This window comes from Miscanthus floridulus, chromosome 6 (genome assembly GCF_019320115.1).
Source record: "Miscanthus floridulus cultivar M001 chromosome 6, ASM1932011v1, whole genome shotgun sequence".
Taxonomy (NCBI): Eukaryota; Viridiplantae; Streptophyta; class Magnoliopsida; order Poales; family Poaceae; genus Miscanthus; species Miscanthus floridulus.
In genome coordinates, this window is record NC_089585.1 from 140,862,302 (window position 1) to 140,879,513 (window position 17,212).

The following is a 17,212-nucleotide window of genomic DNA, read 5'->3' on the forward strand; positions in this document are numbered from 1 at the left end:
TATAGGGTTTTTTTTGTTGTACGATACTTCTTCTCTATTAATACATGCCCGGCAAATTCTTGCATGAGGCTTTTTGTCGACAAAAGATGCTCGGTAGTCCACTAAGGGGTATTCCGCGATGGTAGATTTGTCGTAGAGGTGAGCGAGATCAGGAACAAGATGCTGACAAGACACAAGATTTAGATAGGTTCAGACCGTCAGCGTGACGTAATAATATCCTAATCCCGTGTCGCGTCGGTTTATATTGAATATCGTATATGATTGCGCGTGTTTTGAGGAGTCATCTACCCGTCTTATATAGCCCGGCGGTAGGGTTACATGCCGATCAGGTCTACAACTAATCGGGTAACAAATAAGATTTATATGGAATATTACATTCGGCATATCCTAACAGATTCTACATGATCTTCATGATGTCGCCGAAATGTCTTGCAGCGTGCGCCGAGCTGTGCCGTGAGACGCAAGTTATCATCTCGTGGGCTGGACCGACCATTGTGGTGTGGCCCATGTAGTCCGCCGTAGGTACCTGGGGTCAAACCTCCGCACTTTTCAAAAAAAAAACTAAAACGACTTACAAGTTACAACTTAAAAGAGATAGGATATGCAGCTACGTAATGGAACTGGAATTAGGAGCGACAGCTACGGATCCAGAGAAAACTGTAGACAACATCCTCGCCGAAAAAACGCTTGAGTTCTAAGACAAGGTAGTCTTTTCTTATGTATTTTTGACATAATTAATTTTTGTATTACGTGATAAAAGCCTGATTGAAACGTAGGAATTTCATATAAAAAACAATGAAACAGAAAAAAAAATCCTCCATTCTAAATGCGGCCTAAACCTTATGTTCTTTTATTACCACGGATGCTAGATAGATCGAAAACTTACAAAAAGGATCTATTTGTAAAAAAAAAAAGATCTAATATACAACATTTTTATAAAACTTATTAATTAAGTTCTCGATGAGAAAATAAACTAAATTAGCTTTTTTGAACACCACCACTCTCTTTTATTTAACTAAGAGTTATAAGAGTTGCATACAACGTTTCGGTGGACTCAACAACCAAACATGCCGACACCTATGTCAGCATGGATAGCAGTAGCACCACGAGCCGTGCCAGTGCAACTATCTCTCTATCTGCACCAGTTGGGCCAGGCGCTTCCGTACTGGGCCCCAAGCCTGGAACCACATTCATTTCCTTTTGGTGAGATGAATTGAAAGGCCAGCCATGCTCTCCAGCCATGCTTGTTCGGCTGGCCACGATCGTACTAGTTTTTTTTCTCTCCAATCAAAGTAGTATTTTTTTAAATTAAAAAACATCTGCTACAGTATTTTCAGCTACTGTAACTTAAAATTAATGTCAGCCAAGCAACTCCTACAACTGCCGGCAGTTCTTGGTGCGGTGTCCCGCTTGCGCAACAGGTGCCGCGCGCGCCCGCAGGCCAGCTGGAAACCGGACGCCACGCAGGCCAAGCCCACTGACCTTGTACTTGCACTTTCGTACGCCGGCTGCTGTACGCATGACGCACACGCACTGTTCTGGTACCAGGGAACATTCTCTGCACGGCAATGCAATCTGGGCCTTGTTTAGATTGAAGATTTTTTCAACCTGATGAATAGTAGCACTTTCGTCTTATTTGGTAAATATTGTCCAATCGTGGACCAACTAAGCTCAAAAGATTCATCTCGTGATTTCCAACTAAACTGTGCAATTAGTTATTTTTTTTACCTACATTTAATGCTCCATGCATGCGTCTAAAAATTGATGTGATGGAGAGAGAGTGAAAAAACTTGGAATTTTGGAGTGATCTAAACAAGGCCCTGGTGAGATCCAGGAAAGAACGGTACGGCCGGTGTGCATGGTGTAGTAGAATCTGGAGTACTACTACACAGTTGACGCTTTACTCTCCGAGAAAAAAAAAGAGTTTCGCTACTTATCTATTATTGACATTTTTTTTACTAAATCTGTCACATTTATTGTGCTTTAGGATTTCTACTCTAACTGTTGGGTCGTACTACACTATAAAAGAAAGAGAGTTTGTTTTAGGAGGCTCACCCTCTATAATAACTGTTCGATCTATACACCGTGCTAGCCATCCATCATGCATGATCTTACTTTTCCTCTATAGCAAACGTTCAATCTACACGTCATGCTATATGAGTCCTCTATCATCCGTGATCTACGTAAGACTCTTGTTCAATCTCAAATACGTCTCACGGTATGTCTAGATACATGAGTTGAGTACGACTTCTATCCTTGACATACACCATCTTTTTTTATATAAAACCAATTTGCTGCATCGAGCTAATCAAATCAAACAATAACTAATATCAGTCATCGTATTTTGTTTACGCTTCTTTTCCTATTTTGCCTATCAGGATCACGTACATGCAAACGTGACACACTTGGATTCTGGCTCCAACTCCAATCCCTTCCTTCACGTGTGCATGTGACTTGTCCGAATACCGGCATGCAAAAAAATTTGTAAACATAACTCACGCCGTCACGCGTGAACAACATCATGCAAAAATCCACTTCGTGGTCCAATCGGATTCTGCTTCTTCCTTCTTAATAATAAGGTTCCTATTTAGCTTTGAATCTAGCTAGCTATCCAGAACCAATCTTCTACAACTAAAAAGAACAAAGTGTGGACACCGTTTTGGTGCGACAATTGCCTTGGTTCGTCTGTCTGCCACCCCATGCGATCGATCCCACCTCCCACACTGTCCAACGGGCGAGCGAGAAAAGGAAAGGCGCGATAGAAAAAGAAACCGCCATCCCTGTGATCCCCGCCTACTTCGAAGGAAACAAATCGATCACCTGAGGCCACATGCATGGAAGAAAACAATAATCATGCATGGAAGGAAACAATAATCATGCATGAAACAATAATCATGCATGGAAAGAAACATCAGTGGTGCCAAATAAAAGATGTGCAGGTTATACATGGTGAGACTAGTGAACCTTCTGCAATTTCCTAAACGAATATTTCCACCATTAGTATATAGGTCCATTCCTCTGCGTTTCTTCGTGCTCACATTAGCATATAATATGAAAGTATTGTTGTGTTCATCACCACTTCCAGTTGACTACTACCATTAGCATATACTTCCTCTACCCCAAAATATAAGTCGTTATGGGATACGTGCAGGTTAAACTTTCTCAACTTTGACTAGGTTTGTAAAAAATACGTGCAACATTTATATCTCCAAATAAGTTTATTATGAAAATATATTCAATGTTCTATGTAATGATACTAATTATGTATTATAAATATTAATATTGTTTTATATATAATTGGTCAAAGTTTAAAAAAAAGTTAACTTCTCGGAAAGCGAGAATAAATTCTATTTTGGGACAGAGGGAGTATATGAAAACAATGTTGAAAATATTTTAACAATCAAGTTCGTCTCTGTCTGATTGGTAAACTTAGACATCATAATGGCATAAAAAATTTCGACTCTCATGGACACCCTCATGGATCAGTGCAAAGCATCCCAATCCTACAACATACACAAATGACAACCTTAAAGTTATGATATTTTTAAAGGGTGGGCAATAAAGACCATCTTAGACGTTCTGGCATTAGAGTATATAAGTGCAGACACATAAACATGGTGGTGCAAGTGAGCAGCCAGCAGGAGTCAAGAGTCAGGGGTGTTTGGATCCTAGACTAAACTTTAGTCCCTGTCACATTGAATTTTTAGATATCAACTAGGAGGACTAAACATTAGCTAATTATAAAACTAAATACATAAGTTGTGGCTAATTCGCTTACCAGCGCCGTGTACAGGATGGTATGGAGATGTGATGGAACTTATTTGTAGATTTGTTGGCGCACGAAAGAAGTGGATATCGGAAATCTCTTCCTGCCGGTATAAAAAAATGATCTTAGCCACATCACGGAAAGATCTACACAGTAGAGTTTGTGAGCCGCGACGCCACACTCTCTGTGACTGTGTAAATTTTACGAACTTAGCCTTTTGGATTAAATGTCACTTTAACGTCGGTCATATACTTTTACAGTATTGTTATCTTATCGTGCGATCTGTGTGTTTTTAGTATAAAAGTTTAGTTGTCCCGTAGCAACGCACGTGCACGAATAAGGCTGGATAACGAGCCGGCTCGGCTCGTTTCAGCTCGGCTCGTTCTGGCTCGTTAAGATAATGAGTTAGCTCGGTTCGACTCGTTATCCTAACGAGCCAGAAAGTCAGCTCGGCTTGGCTTGTTAAAAGCTCGAGCTGACTCGTTAAGCTCGCGAGCCAGGTATAAAAAATACATAAAATATAATATTTGCATTTATCTAAAGTTTGAGAATAATAATAATACAAAAGAAATGCATCTCACAACCTTAAATCGAATAAAAAATTAATATGCGCTAATATATATACAATTATAATAAAATACTATAGTATTCATGCATCTAACAACCTTAAATGATACTTTTTTTCCTGGAAGCTTGGCTCGTTTAGCTCGCGAGTGGCTCGCGAGCTGGCTCGAGTTGGCTCGTTATAGCTAACGAGCTAAAATCTTGGCTCGGCTCGGCTCGTTATCTTAACGAGTCGAGCCGAGCCGAGTCGAGCCAGTCACGAGCCGAGCGAGCTAACGAGCTTCGAGTTTTTCGCCTAGCCTTAGGCACGAACCTATTTACATATATACTCGAACCTGTATGTACATGATTATATGGAGATGCAACAGAACTTATTAATGGATTTATTGGTGCATGAAAGAAATTGATATCGTAGAATTCTTTTTGCCGATATAAAATATTATCTTAGCCGTATCACGAAAAAGTCTATACAGTAGAGTTTGTGAGCCTACGACGTCGCGCTCTCTGTGACTATGTCAATTTCACGAACTTTGCTTTTTGAATTAAATGTCACTTTGACGTCGGTATTTAATTTAACAATATTATTATCTTATCGTGCGATCCGTGTGTTTTTAGTACAAAAGATTTAGTTGTCCCGTAGCAACGCATGAGCACGCTACCTATATCATATAAAAACATGATCATTTCTATATTCACAGAGTTAGTTAAGGGTGGTGGACGAAAAAATGTTAGAGCATCATGTAGAGTCCTATCACAAGACAACTTAAAATGCATGACACGATCGTTAGATAAATCTCTAGACCTCCTACGCCCAGACGAATTAGAGAAGCGCAGGTCCAAACACACTACGAGTCCAATTTCAAGATAGATTGAAATGTGTCTGACAAGAAACGGCCTCCATGTTAGCAACACAAGACTAGGCACGCTCATCATGCATAGTGAGCTCATGCACAAGGCAAGGCAGTTTTGATGTAAGATACCAGCACGGGAGGCATTACACAAGCATGGAGGTTGGTGAACAACAAGAGCATCATCGTGAATGTGGACAACCCGTTGCAACGCATGGGCACTTTTGCTAGTTTATAAAAAGTCTGACAGATTTGACTACATAAAACCCCCTAAAAACAATCTGCCTTAGTTCTTGCTCATTCCAACTTTTAGTTCCTCAGGCATGTAGGTTAATTTATTTTTGACGACTGTTTATCTACTTTGTCATCTATCTTAGAATAAATCAACTTTTAAAGTTGTCCTAAACGATGGCATTTAAAATTCAACCAAATTTATAGAAAAAAATCAATATTTATATCATCAAACTAGTATCACTAGATACACCACGGAGTATATTTTTATGATCTACTTATTTAATGTCCTAAATGTTGCTATTTTTCACCGTGTAAAGTTGGTCAAATTTAAAATAGTTTGATTTAGAGTGATTCTAGAAGTTTATTTATTTTGGGACGAAAGGAGTGCTAGAAGTATGTGCTAGAAACCTCACTAATATAATCCCTCCATCACATTTTTTTTTGAAAAACTCGCATACGAAGCAGTGAAGCAATCATAAGTTTGACTAGGTTATAGAAGAGATAGTACTAATATTTATGGCTTGTTTAAATACAGAGGCTAAAGTTTAGGGGTGTCACATCGTGGTGTCACATTGGAGTGTTCGGACAGTAATAATAAAACAAATTACAGAAGTCTTCTGTACTCCGCGAGATGAATTTATTAAGCCTAATTAATCCATCATTAGCATATGTTACTGTAGATTTAATGTAACACCACATTGTCAAATCATGGACTACTTAGGCTTAAAAAATTCGTCTCGTAAATTAGTCACAATCTATGTAATTAGTTATTTTTTAAGTCTATATTTAACACTCTATGCATGTGTCCAAACATCCGATGAGTAGGGACCAAACTTTATGGGAGGAACTAAACGAGGCCTTATATCTTTATAAACAGGGTTTGTAAAATATATTACATAACTATTTAATAATATTTATTACATGTCATAAATATTAGTAGTTATTCTATACATATTTGATCAAATTTAATATTCAAGACTTCCAATATTTTCGTGGCGGAGGGATTATGTATTCAATCGGGTCAGCAAAGCAAATATAAAATTATCTAAAAAATCAAAACAACTCTAAAACTTCTAAGGTTAGTGTAGGATAGGGAATCACACCCACATGTATAGACGACTTCGTAAAAGAAATTCTCAAACATCATACTCCCAAAAAATTGAGTATGCATGCATGTATGGAGCATGCAGATATTAGCAAGATATGTTATTTATAATGTTGCAGATACAGTATGTGTCAACGGTGCATCACACCATATGTATGCGGACATTTGATCGGGTATGCTACCGTCACGTTAGTGGTCGTCTGCATTCGAGGAATTTCCGACCCCGTCACGCACACTGCACACGACAAAGGATACAATAATAACACACGCGTCTTTTGTTGCGCATTCCATCCAAAATGCACGGTACCGTGATATATGCAAGCATGGTCACCACCACAACACTTGTCAAGCTGCCGATGCCCTGCCACAGCCGCCCGGTGCACTGCCGTCCGTAGTACGTACCTGTCACTAGCCGGCCGGCCAGCCGCACGTAACTGCCGCGGCCGGCCATCACCGTCTCTCCTGCCGGCCCCGCTGCCGCAACGCGTGCGCGTGCATCCTTGCCAGCGTCCGGCGGAACCTGGCTAGGTCGAGGGTGACGTTCTGGCCGCCGAGGTAGACGCGCGCCACGAGGTCCCATCCCTTCTCCCGCATCGCCTTCTCCGGGTCGGCCACCACCGCGTCGTCCGCCGCGTACTTGCGCGCCAGCGAGCTCTCGGCGGCGCGCACCTCGTACTGCTCGTACGCCAGCCCCATCCGGTCGGCGGGGACCCCGAAGTCCTCCCGCGCGATCGGGGACACCCCCAGCGGCGCGATCTGGGTGAGCGACGCGCGCCCCGGCCGCAGGAACAGGAACTTGGTCAGGTCCGCACCGTGCACGCCCACCAGCGCGTCGCAGGCGCGCAGCGACGCGTACCACGCCGAGAGCGGCCGACCGTCGGCCGTCTCCAGGATGTCCACGTCGAACCCCACCGACGACGCCAGCCGCGCCACCGCCGCCTGGTTCTCGATCACCCGCGTCCCCTTGCGCGACACGATCCTCAGCCTTGGCCGGCGCTGCTGGTCCTGCTGCTGCTGTACTGTCGTCGTCGTCGTCTCCCGTGGCGGCGGCTTCTCGTACGCGTCGGCGAGCATCTGGTGGAAGTCGACGATGGTCTTGTTGTCGCTGAGCCTGGCGGGGTCAACGATGAGGATGCCGTGGTAGCGTGTCCCCACGATGGCGCCCGGGAAGCAGTGCGTGCGCGTGTCGTGGAGGAGGTCAACCACGTGGTGGTCGGAGAGGCCGGAGATGACCTCGCTGAACATGCCGGCCCACCAGGGGTTGTACGAGAGCACCCCGAGCACGACGCGGCGCCGGAGGTGCTGCACCGTCACCCACGACGGCAGGACCCCGTCGTTGAACGCGTGGAACAGGTTGCCGGTGTATCCCCCCGCGGACATGACGAGCAACGGCGCGTCGTGCCGGACGTCGCACCGGTGCTCCTCCTCCTCCTCCGGCCGCCGCCGCGGCGCCACACGGAGCCGCACCTCGGGGACCTTGTCCATGATGAATTGCTCCCACTTCCGCGGGTAGGGCCGCACCCTCTCCTCCTCCTCCTCCTCCGACGTGCCGTTTCGCGCCTGATGATGACGGTGCTGGTGCGGCGGGAACAGCAGGAGCGACAGCGACGCGGCGTCCGTGCGCACGTCGCCGGCCATGAAGCACACGTCGGTGTGCACGCTCGAGCGGTCGCAGCAGATGGTGTGGTCGCGCATGGACGAGCACGGGGAGTGCACCTCGTTGTCAAGGACCACCTCACGGACGCGGCCGCCGTCGCCTCCAGCATTGGCGCCGCCAGAAACACGCTGCTGCAGCGGCACCGACGACGAAGAGGTCGTCGTCGGCGCGAAGAGCCCGACGTCGATGCTGTACCCGTACGGGCTGAGCACGAGGACGCGCGGCGCGTAGAGGAGCACGCAGAGGACGACGGCGAGCACGAAGAAGAACTGCACGAACCCCCACCTGCCCGCCTTCTTTCCGCCCGCCGCCGCGACGTCGTCGTTGTCCATGCCGCCGATGCCCTTCGGGACGGGCAGTTTCGCGGAGGCCGCCATGCCGCGCTCCGGCGGCCGGTCTGTGTGGAATGGAACGGACGCGATCGAACGAGCTAGCTAGGTCGTTGTGGCCGGCATTTGTCTCACTCTTGCGTCGGGCCGGGGTTATAAGGACTTGCCGAGAGAGACGATCGAGTCGTCGCACAGGGACAGGGCGGCGCGGTCGCTGCCGAGCGTGACAGGAAAGACGCGGCGGTGAAGAGTCTGTGGATTGACGAGGCGAAGGATTATTTCCATGGCCGCTAGCGTCAGTTTCAGCTTCTGCTGGCAGACGTGCGCCATTTTGGCACCAGCAGCCGTGCAACTTCCAGTCTAGTCCTGCTAGTTCAAAGCCAGCTTTATTTGACACGTCAATTAGGTTGGAGCGCGTGGATTAATTCAAGTCTTCCAGGTTCGGAAAAATGGTGTAGAATTCATTGCTGCTAGTTGGTATGGTATAAGCTATAGCACGCAGAGAAAATATTTGTAATACAGCACATGCATACTTGTTTATGGATGCATGCCGCGTCATTATCTTCAACCGACGTACGTAGGCCAATCAATTTTGTGTAAACTTGGTCAATAATTGATTTCTTGAATTGGTGCTTTTCCACATGTCACTGATTAGTACTAATGAATCATTTCATGCGATCGCAATATATTCCTTCCGGTCATGGGCATTTAGGGTCTGTTTCAACTCCATATACACAGCTAATAGTTAGCTACTAAAAATTAGCTAAGGTCATAATTGATTCCCCAGTTAATGAACCAGCTAATGTTTTACCTATCACCAAACTACACAATTAACTATTAGCTGGTTTCTCCCAGGTAAACCATGTGGATCCAAACGGGGCCTTAATATACTACTCCCTCCGTCCACAAAAGAATTCAATTCTTGTTTCTTGAGAAGTCAATCAGTTTAAACTTTGACCAAAATTTATTTAGAGACATAAATATTAATACTATTTGCTATAAACTTGGTCAAACTTGAGCTATTTTGACCAGCACAGATCCCATAATTGCATTCTTTTCTGGACGGAGGGAGTTAGGCAATGATAGAGTCTCTAAGATTACACGTTGGTTTAATTTAAAATATTTTTATTATAATAGTAGCTATTGTCTTGTCTACCACCTAACTAGCTATTGCTGGTTTTCTCCATATAAGCCGTGTGGATTCAAATGGAACCTTAATATACAAGACAATAATAAGGTCTCTAACATTATATGTTGCTTACAAGAGATGTTTTGATTATAGTATCTTTATAAGGTTCAATTACTTTTTACTATTCCATGGAAGCATATTTTTTTAAGAAAATAAAAACACTCACATGGTTTTATGTCTTCACATTAACTACTGATAGCCAGAATTCCAAAAGCTGGATCGAACCTGGTTGAAAGAAAGTGGGTGTAGTCAGCTGCTAATAATAAATGTTTTCTAAACTAGGTATACATGGTGACAAATAAGAAACAGTTGTCGGCTTGTAGCAATTTACAGAGGTTGATTCAACAGTGCATGCCTTTTACTGAAAATGGGCAACCAAGAAATGAAATAGAGAGGTGAACTCATGCTAGTATAGTACTACTATCTGATATGAGAGCGCCATACAAGACAGGAAGCAAATGGTCGGATGTGCACAAGAATAGCAGCACGAAGTATATAGAGCTACAAGTGCACAGTGTGGTTGGTGCTTGGTCCCTCTCGATCTGTGTCAACAAGCTCATCTCCATCGATCTCCATGTTACCGGCTCCTTTCGTTAATTCCTCTTATTCATTCTTCAATGCGTTGTGGCTCCACTTAAACGTCTCCTGGATGGACATGATTCATATATAGTACGTACATCCGCCGAATTGCATGATACGGACACAGTCAAAAAATTGGTTTGCATGTAACAGTGCGTAGCTTAGAGTTGGATCTTGAGTGCGGCCTTAGTTTGATATCGTGGATTTTGGGTGTGAATGTTGATTTGTACTCGAAGCATGCATTTTCCTAACTTTGCATACAGTTCGGCCTAAGGATGGCAACGGATCGGGTTTGGTGCGGATATCCGCGGGTTTCGGGTTCTGCGGGTTTGGGTTTGGGGATGGTTTTTCACCCACGGTTTTCGAGTTTGGGGCCCCGAAACCAATCGGGTTCGGTTTCGGGTTTGGTTTTCCACCCGTGGATATCCAATGGATATCCGAAATAAATCATTTGGAATTAAAACTCATGTTTTATAATATACTAATAATAATTTGTTTACTTAGATTATTAAATTTATTTAAAGTTGACTCATGAAAATATTTATTATTTGTTGCCCCTTGTTTATACATGTGAATATGTGTATATATATCCGCGGGTTTCGGGTATCCATTCGGGTTTCGGGTATCCGTTCGGGTTTCGGGTATCCGCGGGTTTGGTTTTGGTGATGGATTTCCACCCAAATCAGTTTTCGGGGCGGATTCGGGTTTTGATTTCGGGTTTCGGTTTTGGGTGCACGGAGACTCCACCCGATCCGAACCCGACCCGTTGCCATCCTTAGTTCGGCCGGGTTTACAGACAGTAAAGTTTGGCATACAAAACGATCAGTCTTTTCCCTCCCAGCGTTACCTAACGATAATCGTCCCGATGGATGGACTTGGATTCCTTGCATTGAGAATAATTTGAGAGTTCCAGGTCCGAACTCCGAAGCAGGAAAGAAAACACGCACTCTGAGTTAGGCGAACGAACTGGAACAAGTGTAGTAGACGTACAATTGGTAGCTCGCGTGAGTACGTCTCGATCAAGTCACCGCGCCGCGCGCGCGGTCTATCTGGCCGTCCATCGCGCGCGTGAAATCGATCGCACGCCACGCGCGGCGGGCTCTCCTAGCTCAAAACCGCGATACCGCGCCCGGAAACTGTAACCAACAAACCCAACCACCGGTGACCGGTCGCGCCCGGCCGGGTATCTCCTCGTTGCTTCGCCGGCGAGACACGTACACGGGTGTGTTTGCCCCCTCGCGTCTCGTCTCATGGACGGGCGCCACCGCCGCCGCCGGCTGCGCCTGCGCGCCTGATTGAGCGCTCTCTCTCTCTCTGATAAATCCTCGATCGATTATTCGATTCTTTGCGGTGGTTGGCCGGAGTTGCGCTTTGCATTGCTACTTGGATAGATTTGACCCTTTGGCATCCTATCGTATCGCATCGCATCGCATGCAGCTGGTGGTTGCAGGGCTGGGCTGGGCTGGTGCGTTGCGTCCGTAGTACGTGAACCAACAAACTTGACCACAATACGTGCCACGCCCTGCTTGATACTCCGTCTGTTCTCTTATATTTTAACTTTTTTAAATAAAGAGTCAAAACATCTCAAATAGATATACTATAAAAATATAAATTTGGTTAAATTTTAGAGCTTTGTCTCTCTAAAAAAAATTAAGATGATTTTTTTCGTGATCGGACCATTCACCTGTTTTTCATTAAGAGGATAACCGTCACCGTTAAACAAGAGCACGAACGCGAACGCAACGGCGAGGGTCCATTGTGATCGGCGGCGGCACACCTAGCTACTGGATTAAAGAGTTAAGATTACATTGCGCCAGAATTAAGATGATTTATAATTGGTGCGGAGGAAGTACTACATACTCTGTACAGGGACAGACCCACAGGGTATGCAGGGTGGGCCACCGCATACCCTTGGGTCCACTAGTTATAGAGATAGGTAGAAATTTTCAATGTAAAAAAATAAAAAAAGGAAATTTTCATCGAATTACATAAGAAATTTTTTTGCTGCGCATACCTAGAGGTAAAAACCTAAGTCCGTCACTGACTCTGTATAGAACTTTGCTTTGACAGGTGGCTGTACACGAACTTTAATTAATTCATGACTCTTAGCTTGTGGTCGTAAAACATAAGGACTGTATCTTAGAAGGAAAGGAGGAGGAATTTTAATCCAATCTTACCAAACTTTTAGGTCTTGGTAGGACTATAGATATGTGGGAGCTTTATGTTGTAATCACCAATATTCAGAGAAATAAAAAATAGTCTTTCTATCTCTTATGTCCATGTATTCTACTTTTATCTACTATGTTGATCATGAGAGACGGAGATGGAAATGTCTTAACCGTTGGCAATATGTTTTATAACACGTTATCAGCACGACAAGCTCTATGTCGACATCGCCGTTGAAGCCACCGCTGATCATCGACGCCGACATGTTCCTGACGTGACTACTTCGACGATGTTGACAATCCCGACATTATTAGCGGAACGGATCTGCTACCTCTACCTGTAACTAATCTGCATTGCATCGATTGCACCTTCGTCGTCAAATAGACAGATCTACGACAATGCCAAACGCCTTATACGGTATGTATCTACTAACAATTGCCCTACGCGGCACGTGAAGTATATCAACTGGCATCCGATCAAAAGAAGGTATGAGAAAACATGTCTCGCAGATTGTCTGTTTGTCCTAGCCATTGAGCTAGATTTTGTTGGTCTTTTACGTAACATCCGTACATACAATATAGACGAGTACATGGAGTACGAACATACATGCATACATGAACAGTACATATGCTTGTATGATGGGTCTAGTAGCCATCACGGTGCCATGCAAATTAGGATTAGAGACTGATCCAGGAAGATCCATCCTCATCGTCATTAAAGTCGCTTGCAGCAATATTAATTGGACTCGAAGATCCAAAATAACAGCCATGAATTGGTATGGAATCCATCAAACATATGTCGGTAAGAAGCCGTCAACAATTGTTGACGTCCTACTCAAATTCAAATTGCTTCCGAGTCACGCGTGGCTTCAAATCCAAACCATCTCACTACTGGATTCAGGTTCTTTGTCGAGTGCATGAGGCACTCGGCAAAGGTCAAATTGCACTCGGCAAAAAACACACGGTAAAAAATTGATCGGCAAAGTCCTCTTTGTCGAGTGTCTTTTATCGAGCACTCGGCAAAGAAAAGAGACCGTCATGGCACCGGCCCCGTTGATGGTCGCTTTGCCGAGTGCCAACACTACAGACACTCGGCAAAGATTTTTTATTTTTTTTAAAAAAAATTCTTTGCCGAGTGTCCTCTATCGGGCCCTTGGCAAAGATGTTTTATTTTTTTTGTAAAAATTCTTTGCCGAGTGCCCCTGGCCGGCGCTCGGCAAATTTGAATTTTTTTTAAAAAAAATTCTTTGCCGAGTGCCGTCTGGTCGGCACTCGGCAAAGTTTGAATTTTTTTTACATTCTTTGCTGAGTACAATGGTCATGGCACTCGGCAAAGCTGAAAAATGGTTTTCCGAGCGCCCATTTTTCCAGCTTTGTCGAGTGCTGTGATCATGGCACTCGGCAACGAGGTCCTTTGCCGAGTGCAACACTCGGCAAAGTGACACAAAACGGTAATTTTTAATTTTTTTTACATTCAATCATGACAAATAAATTCATACAAACATATATTACATATATATCTCATCCATCACATATATATCTCATTCGGCACATATATATATCTCATCCATCACATATATATCTCATCCATCCACACATCCATCCGCACATATCACATCCATCACAATATATATCACATATATGATAATAAGTGCTCAAGTCCATGCAAATAAATCCACAAGTCCATCATAAGTCCATCAAAGTCCATAAGTGCATCACAAGTATATCACAAGTCCATCACCAAGTGAACAACAAATGAAAAAATACAACGTGCACTCATCTCGGCCACTACGACTGTGGTGAAGGCTCAGCTACATCATTCGGAGGTGCATGAGGTGGATTATTCGAACCACCATCAGATGGAGACTGCATAAAGAAGAAAAAATTGCATGTGAGACAAGATTATTTGGATAGCTAATCTAGGAAGGTAGAGGCCATACAAGCAAAGCACAAGCAAAAGTAAAAAACTTTCATACTCATAGGAGTAGTTGCAGCTGCAGGACGCGAAGGCGGAGGTGGAACCAACAGCCCAGCTGGCAGAGAGAAGCCCACATGTTGCCCAAGCCCTTGTAGGAACTCCGTAATGTCCGTCAGCCTCTGCGCCTGGGCCTGCCGCTCGGACCGCTCGGCATCCAGCTAGGCCACCATCCTCTGCTGCGCGGCCTCCAGCTCCTGACGTTGCCTCATTTCTTATTCTAGTCGGGCTTGCAATATTTCACTCTAATGTTTCAGTAATGCAAAGCTAATTAAGATGTGTAAAGATCAATGTATGACAAGTAAAACAGAAATAACCTCGAGTGCGTTGACCCGGTGCTGTGCAGCGATCGGCCGTGTGCGAATGGCCGGGCTCTCGCTCGTGCTCCGTGCTCGGATCTGGGAGAGAGAGGGAGTAGAGGCCGTGTCGATGACGCCGTCGCCAAGCTAGAACCGCCCATGCTTCTTGCCTTGCCCCGCCCTCATGACGGCCTCTCCATCGAAGTCCTGGGTGCTCGGATCATGGTCTGACCCATGGAGCGACCTCGCCACCTCAGTGTACTCACTGATGCGGGAGTGGACGCTCGGGTTTGTGTATGCCTCGGGGAGTCCTCCAGGTTGAAGGAGACGTCGGACATCGCCTTGCCCTTGTGGGCCATACACCATGCCTGGAAGTCCAAGCAAGCCTGACCACTATGTGATGCCGACTGCGAGAAAGGCAGCACGATGATTAGAAATCAGGCAGAACTAAGCGCCACAATAGATAAATAAATTCGCGTACCCATACTTATTTGTATCCGGCGAGGCTGTGTCTGCCTTGATGGACCTTGCATCTGCAAACAACGGTCCCGGACATCCCTGTGCATCTTGAGGTACTCCTCCGTGAACCACCTTTCCACCACCATCGCCCAGCACTCGGGATACGCTTGGCAGCACCAGGGAATCATCTACACGTCATCAAGTATTGGACATATAAGAAGATCAAATTAAACCAATTTAATCTCAAAACGAATCAATATTGATGTTCTTCATTTACCTCAAGGTACTGCTCCCGGGTTAGCTGTATCTCTCTTGCGTCTTTCTTGGTTTTCCTCTCTCCAAGCTTCGACCCATAGTAGGTTACGATGGCCTGGATGCGCACCTCGTGATGTATGTCAGTGATGAGTTTTTTATAGGCTTTGGTAGTCACCTGCTCCGCCCTGGCCTTAAATCCCTCCTCGCATCTGTAATAAGTCTGCATACAAAAGCGATGTATCCATTTATTATTTCAAGAAAAGTCCAATGAATACGACGTATTGAGCAATGTTGTGCGAGAAAGACTTACCCAAAACTCTGCCTTCACCCGTGCTGCCTTGTTGGGGTACTCCGCATCAAGGGCGATGACGTAGTGGTCAAACGAGTAGGCCGGCTCCGTCTTCGATGCGTACGTGACAATGTCGGGGAAGTGTTGCCTGCATAGAAGACCTAGGATGCCGTTGACTAGTCGTGCGCTACCACCCGACACAACCACCCAGTTCCTGCATAAGTGATTAAGAAAAATTATTTGTTTTTTATCATATCATATGAAGTAGTTGTGATAACATATAAAGTTACTTACTTTTGCCCTTCGGGGCAAATCACTGAGCGTTGGTGAGGAAGCGGAACCTGTGGGAGGCTCGTAGGACCTCGCAAGTAGACACTCGAAGAGGAGTCGGAGGAAGCGGAACCCGTGCCTGCCGCCTCGCACTCGTTGTCCTCGTGTGACCCCTCCTCGTCGTCCGTCTACCGAACCAGCTCCTCGTCCAACTCATCCACGGGCACCATCTCCTCCTCCAGCTCCTCCTCACGCGGCGTGGGAGGAGACGACCCCCCCTATGGCTGGTGGTCCTCCTCCTCCTCCTCTTGTCTGATCCCTCCGCTGCCCCCTTCACCTCCTCCTATAGCCGGCGTGGTCTTTGGTAAATCGAGTTCATGGACCTATGACGGTCGCCTGCCATCTTTGTTCAATCAACTGCAATAAAAAAGAAAAACAAGACGTAATTAGAAATAGGTGCAAAAATAAACAAAACATAATTACAAAAAACATAGTAATACATGTATTAGAAATATATGCTAAAATGAACAAAATATAATTACAAAAAACATAGTATTACATGTATTAGAAATAATCATTTAAAAAAATTCAATAGAACCTCCCCTGCACGGTGAGGTTTCCAAAACCTGCAAAAAACAACTGCACGATGGCCGACCAGCACATATGTCTCAAGAGAAGCCATGTAGTTTGGATATCAATCCATGCAGAAGAATATATCCAAGTAGTACCACTACTTCTACTACTACTTCCACTATTGCTACTGCTACTACCACTAGTTATACTACTACTACCACTATTGCTACTACTACTACCACTAGTTCTACTACTACTACTACTACAACTACTTCTACTACTACTACCACTAGTTCTACTACTACTACTACCACTACTTCTAATACTACTACTACCACTAGCACTACTACTACAACTATCACTACCACGACAACAACAAGAGAGAGGGCATACCTGACGGGCGCCGGGGGTAGGGGCGGGCGGCGTCGGGGTCGGGGTCGCCGGAGACGGGAACGGGGTCGGGGGCGGGCGGTCCACGGGGCGCGGCCGGGGCAGGGCCGGCTCCTACTCCTTCTCCTCCTCCTCCTCCTCCCCTCCTCCACCCGCGGGCGTTGGTGGGCCGGCATGGGCAAGCTGGCCACGCTCGGCCACACGCGGGCGTGGGGGCGAGGGCAGGCGCCGGTGCACGACGCGACGAGGGGAAGGGCGGCGGCCCG

At 45.4% G+C, this 17,212-nt stretch overlaps 1 protein-coding gene across 1 annotated transcript; it reads right to left on the reverse strand.

Annotated features, from left to right (window-relative positions):
* Positions 1-6,603: 6,603 nt before the first annotated feature.
* LOC136459941 (xylan glycosyltransferase MUCI21-like) lies at positions 6,604-8,902 on the reverse strand. Its single transcript, XM_066459784.1, has one exon. The coding sequence runs from the start codon at positions 8,549-8,551 to the stop codon at positions 6,968-6,970; it is 1,584 nt and encodes a 527-aa protein (XP_066315881.1). The 5' UTR covers positions 8,552-8,902; the 3' UTR covers positions 6,604-6,967.
* Between the last annotated feature and the right edge of the window lie 8,310 nt (positions 8,903-17,212).

Excerpts from the sequence above, each read along its gene's own strand:
- LOC136459941 (XM_066459784.1), bottom strand. The coding sequence starts at position 8,551 with ATGGCGGCCTCCGCGAAACTGCCCGTCCCGAAGGGCATCGGCGGCATG.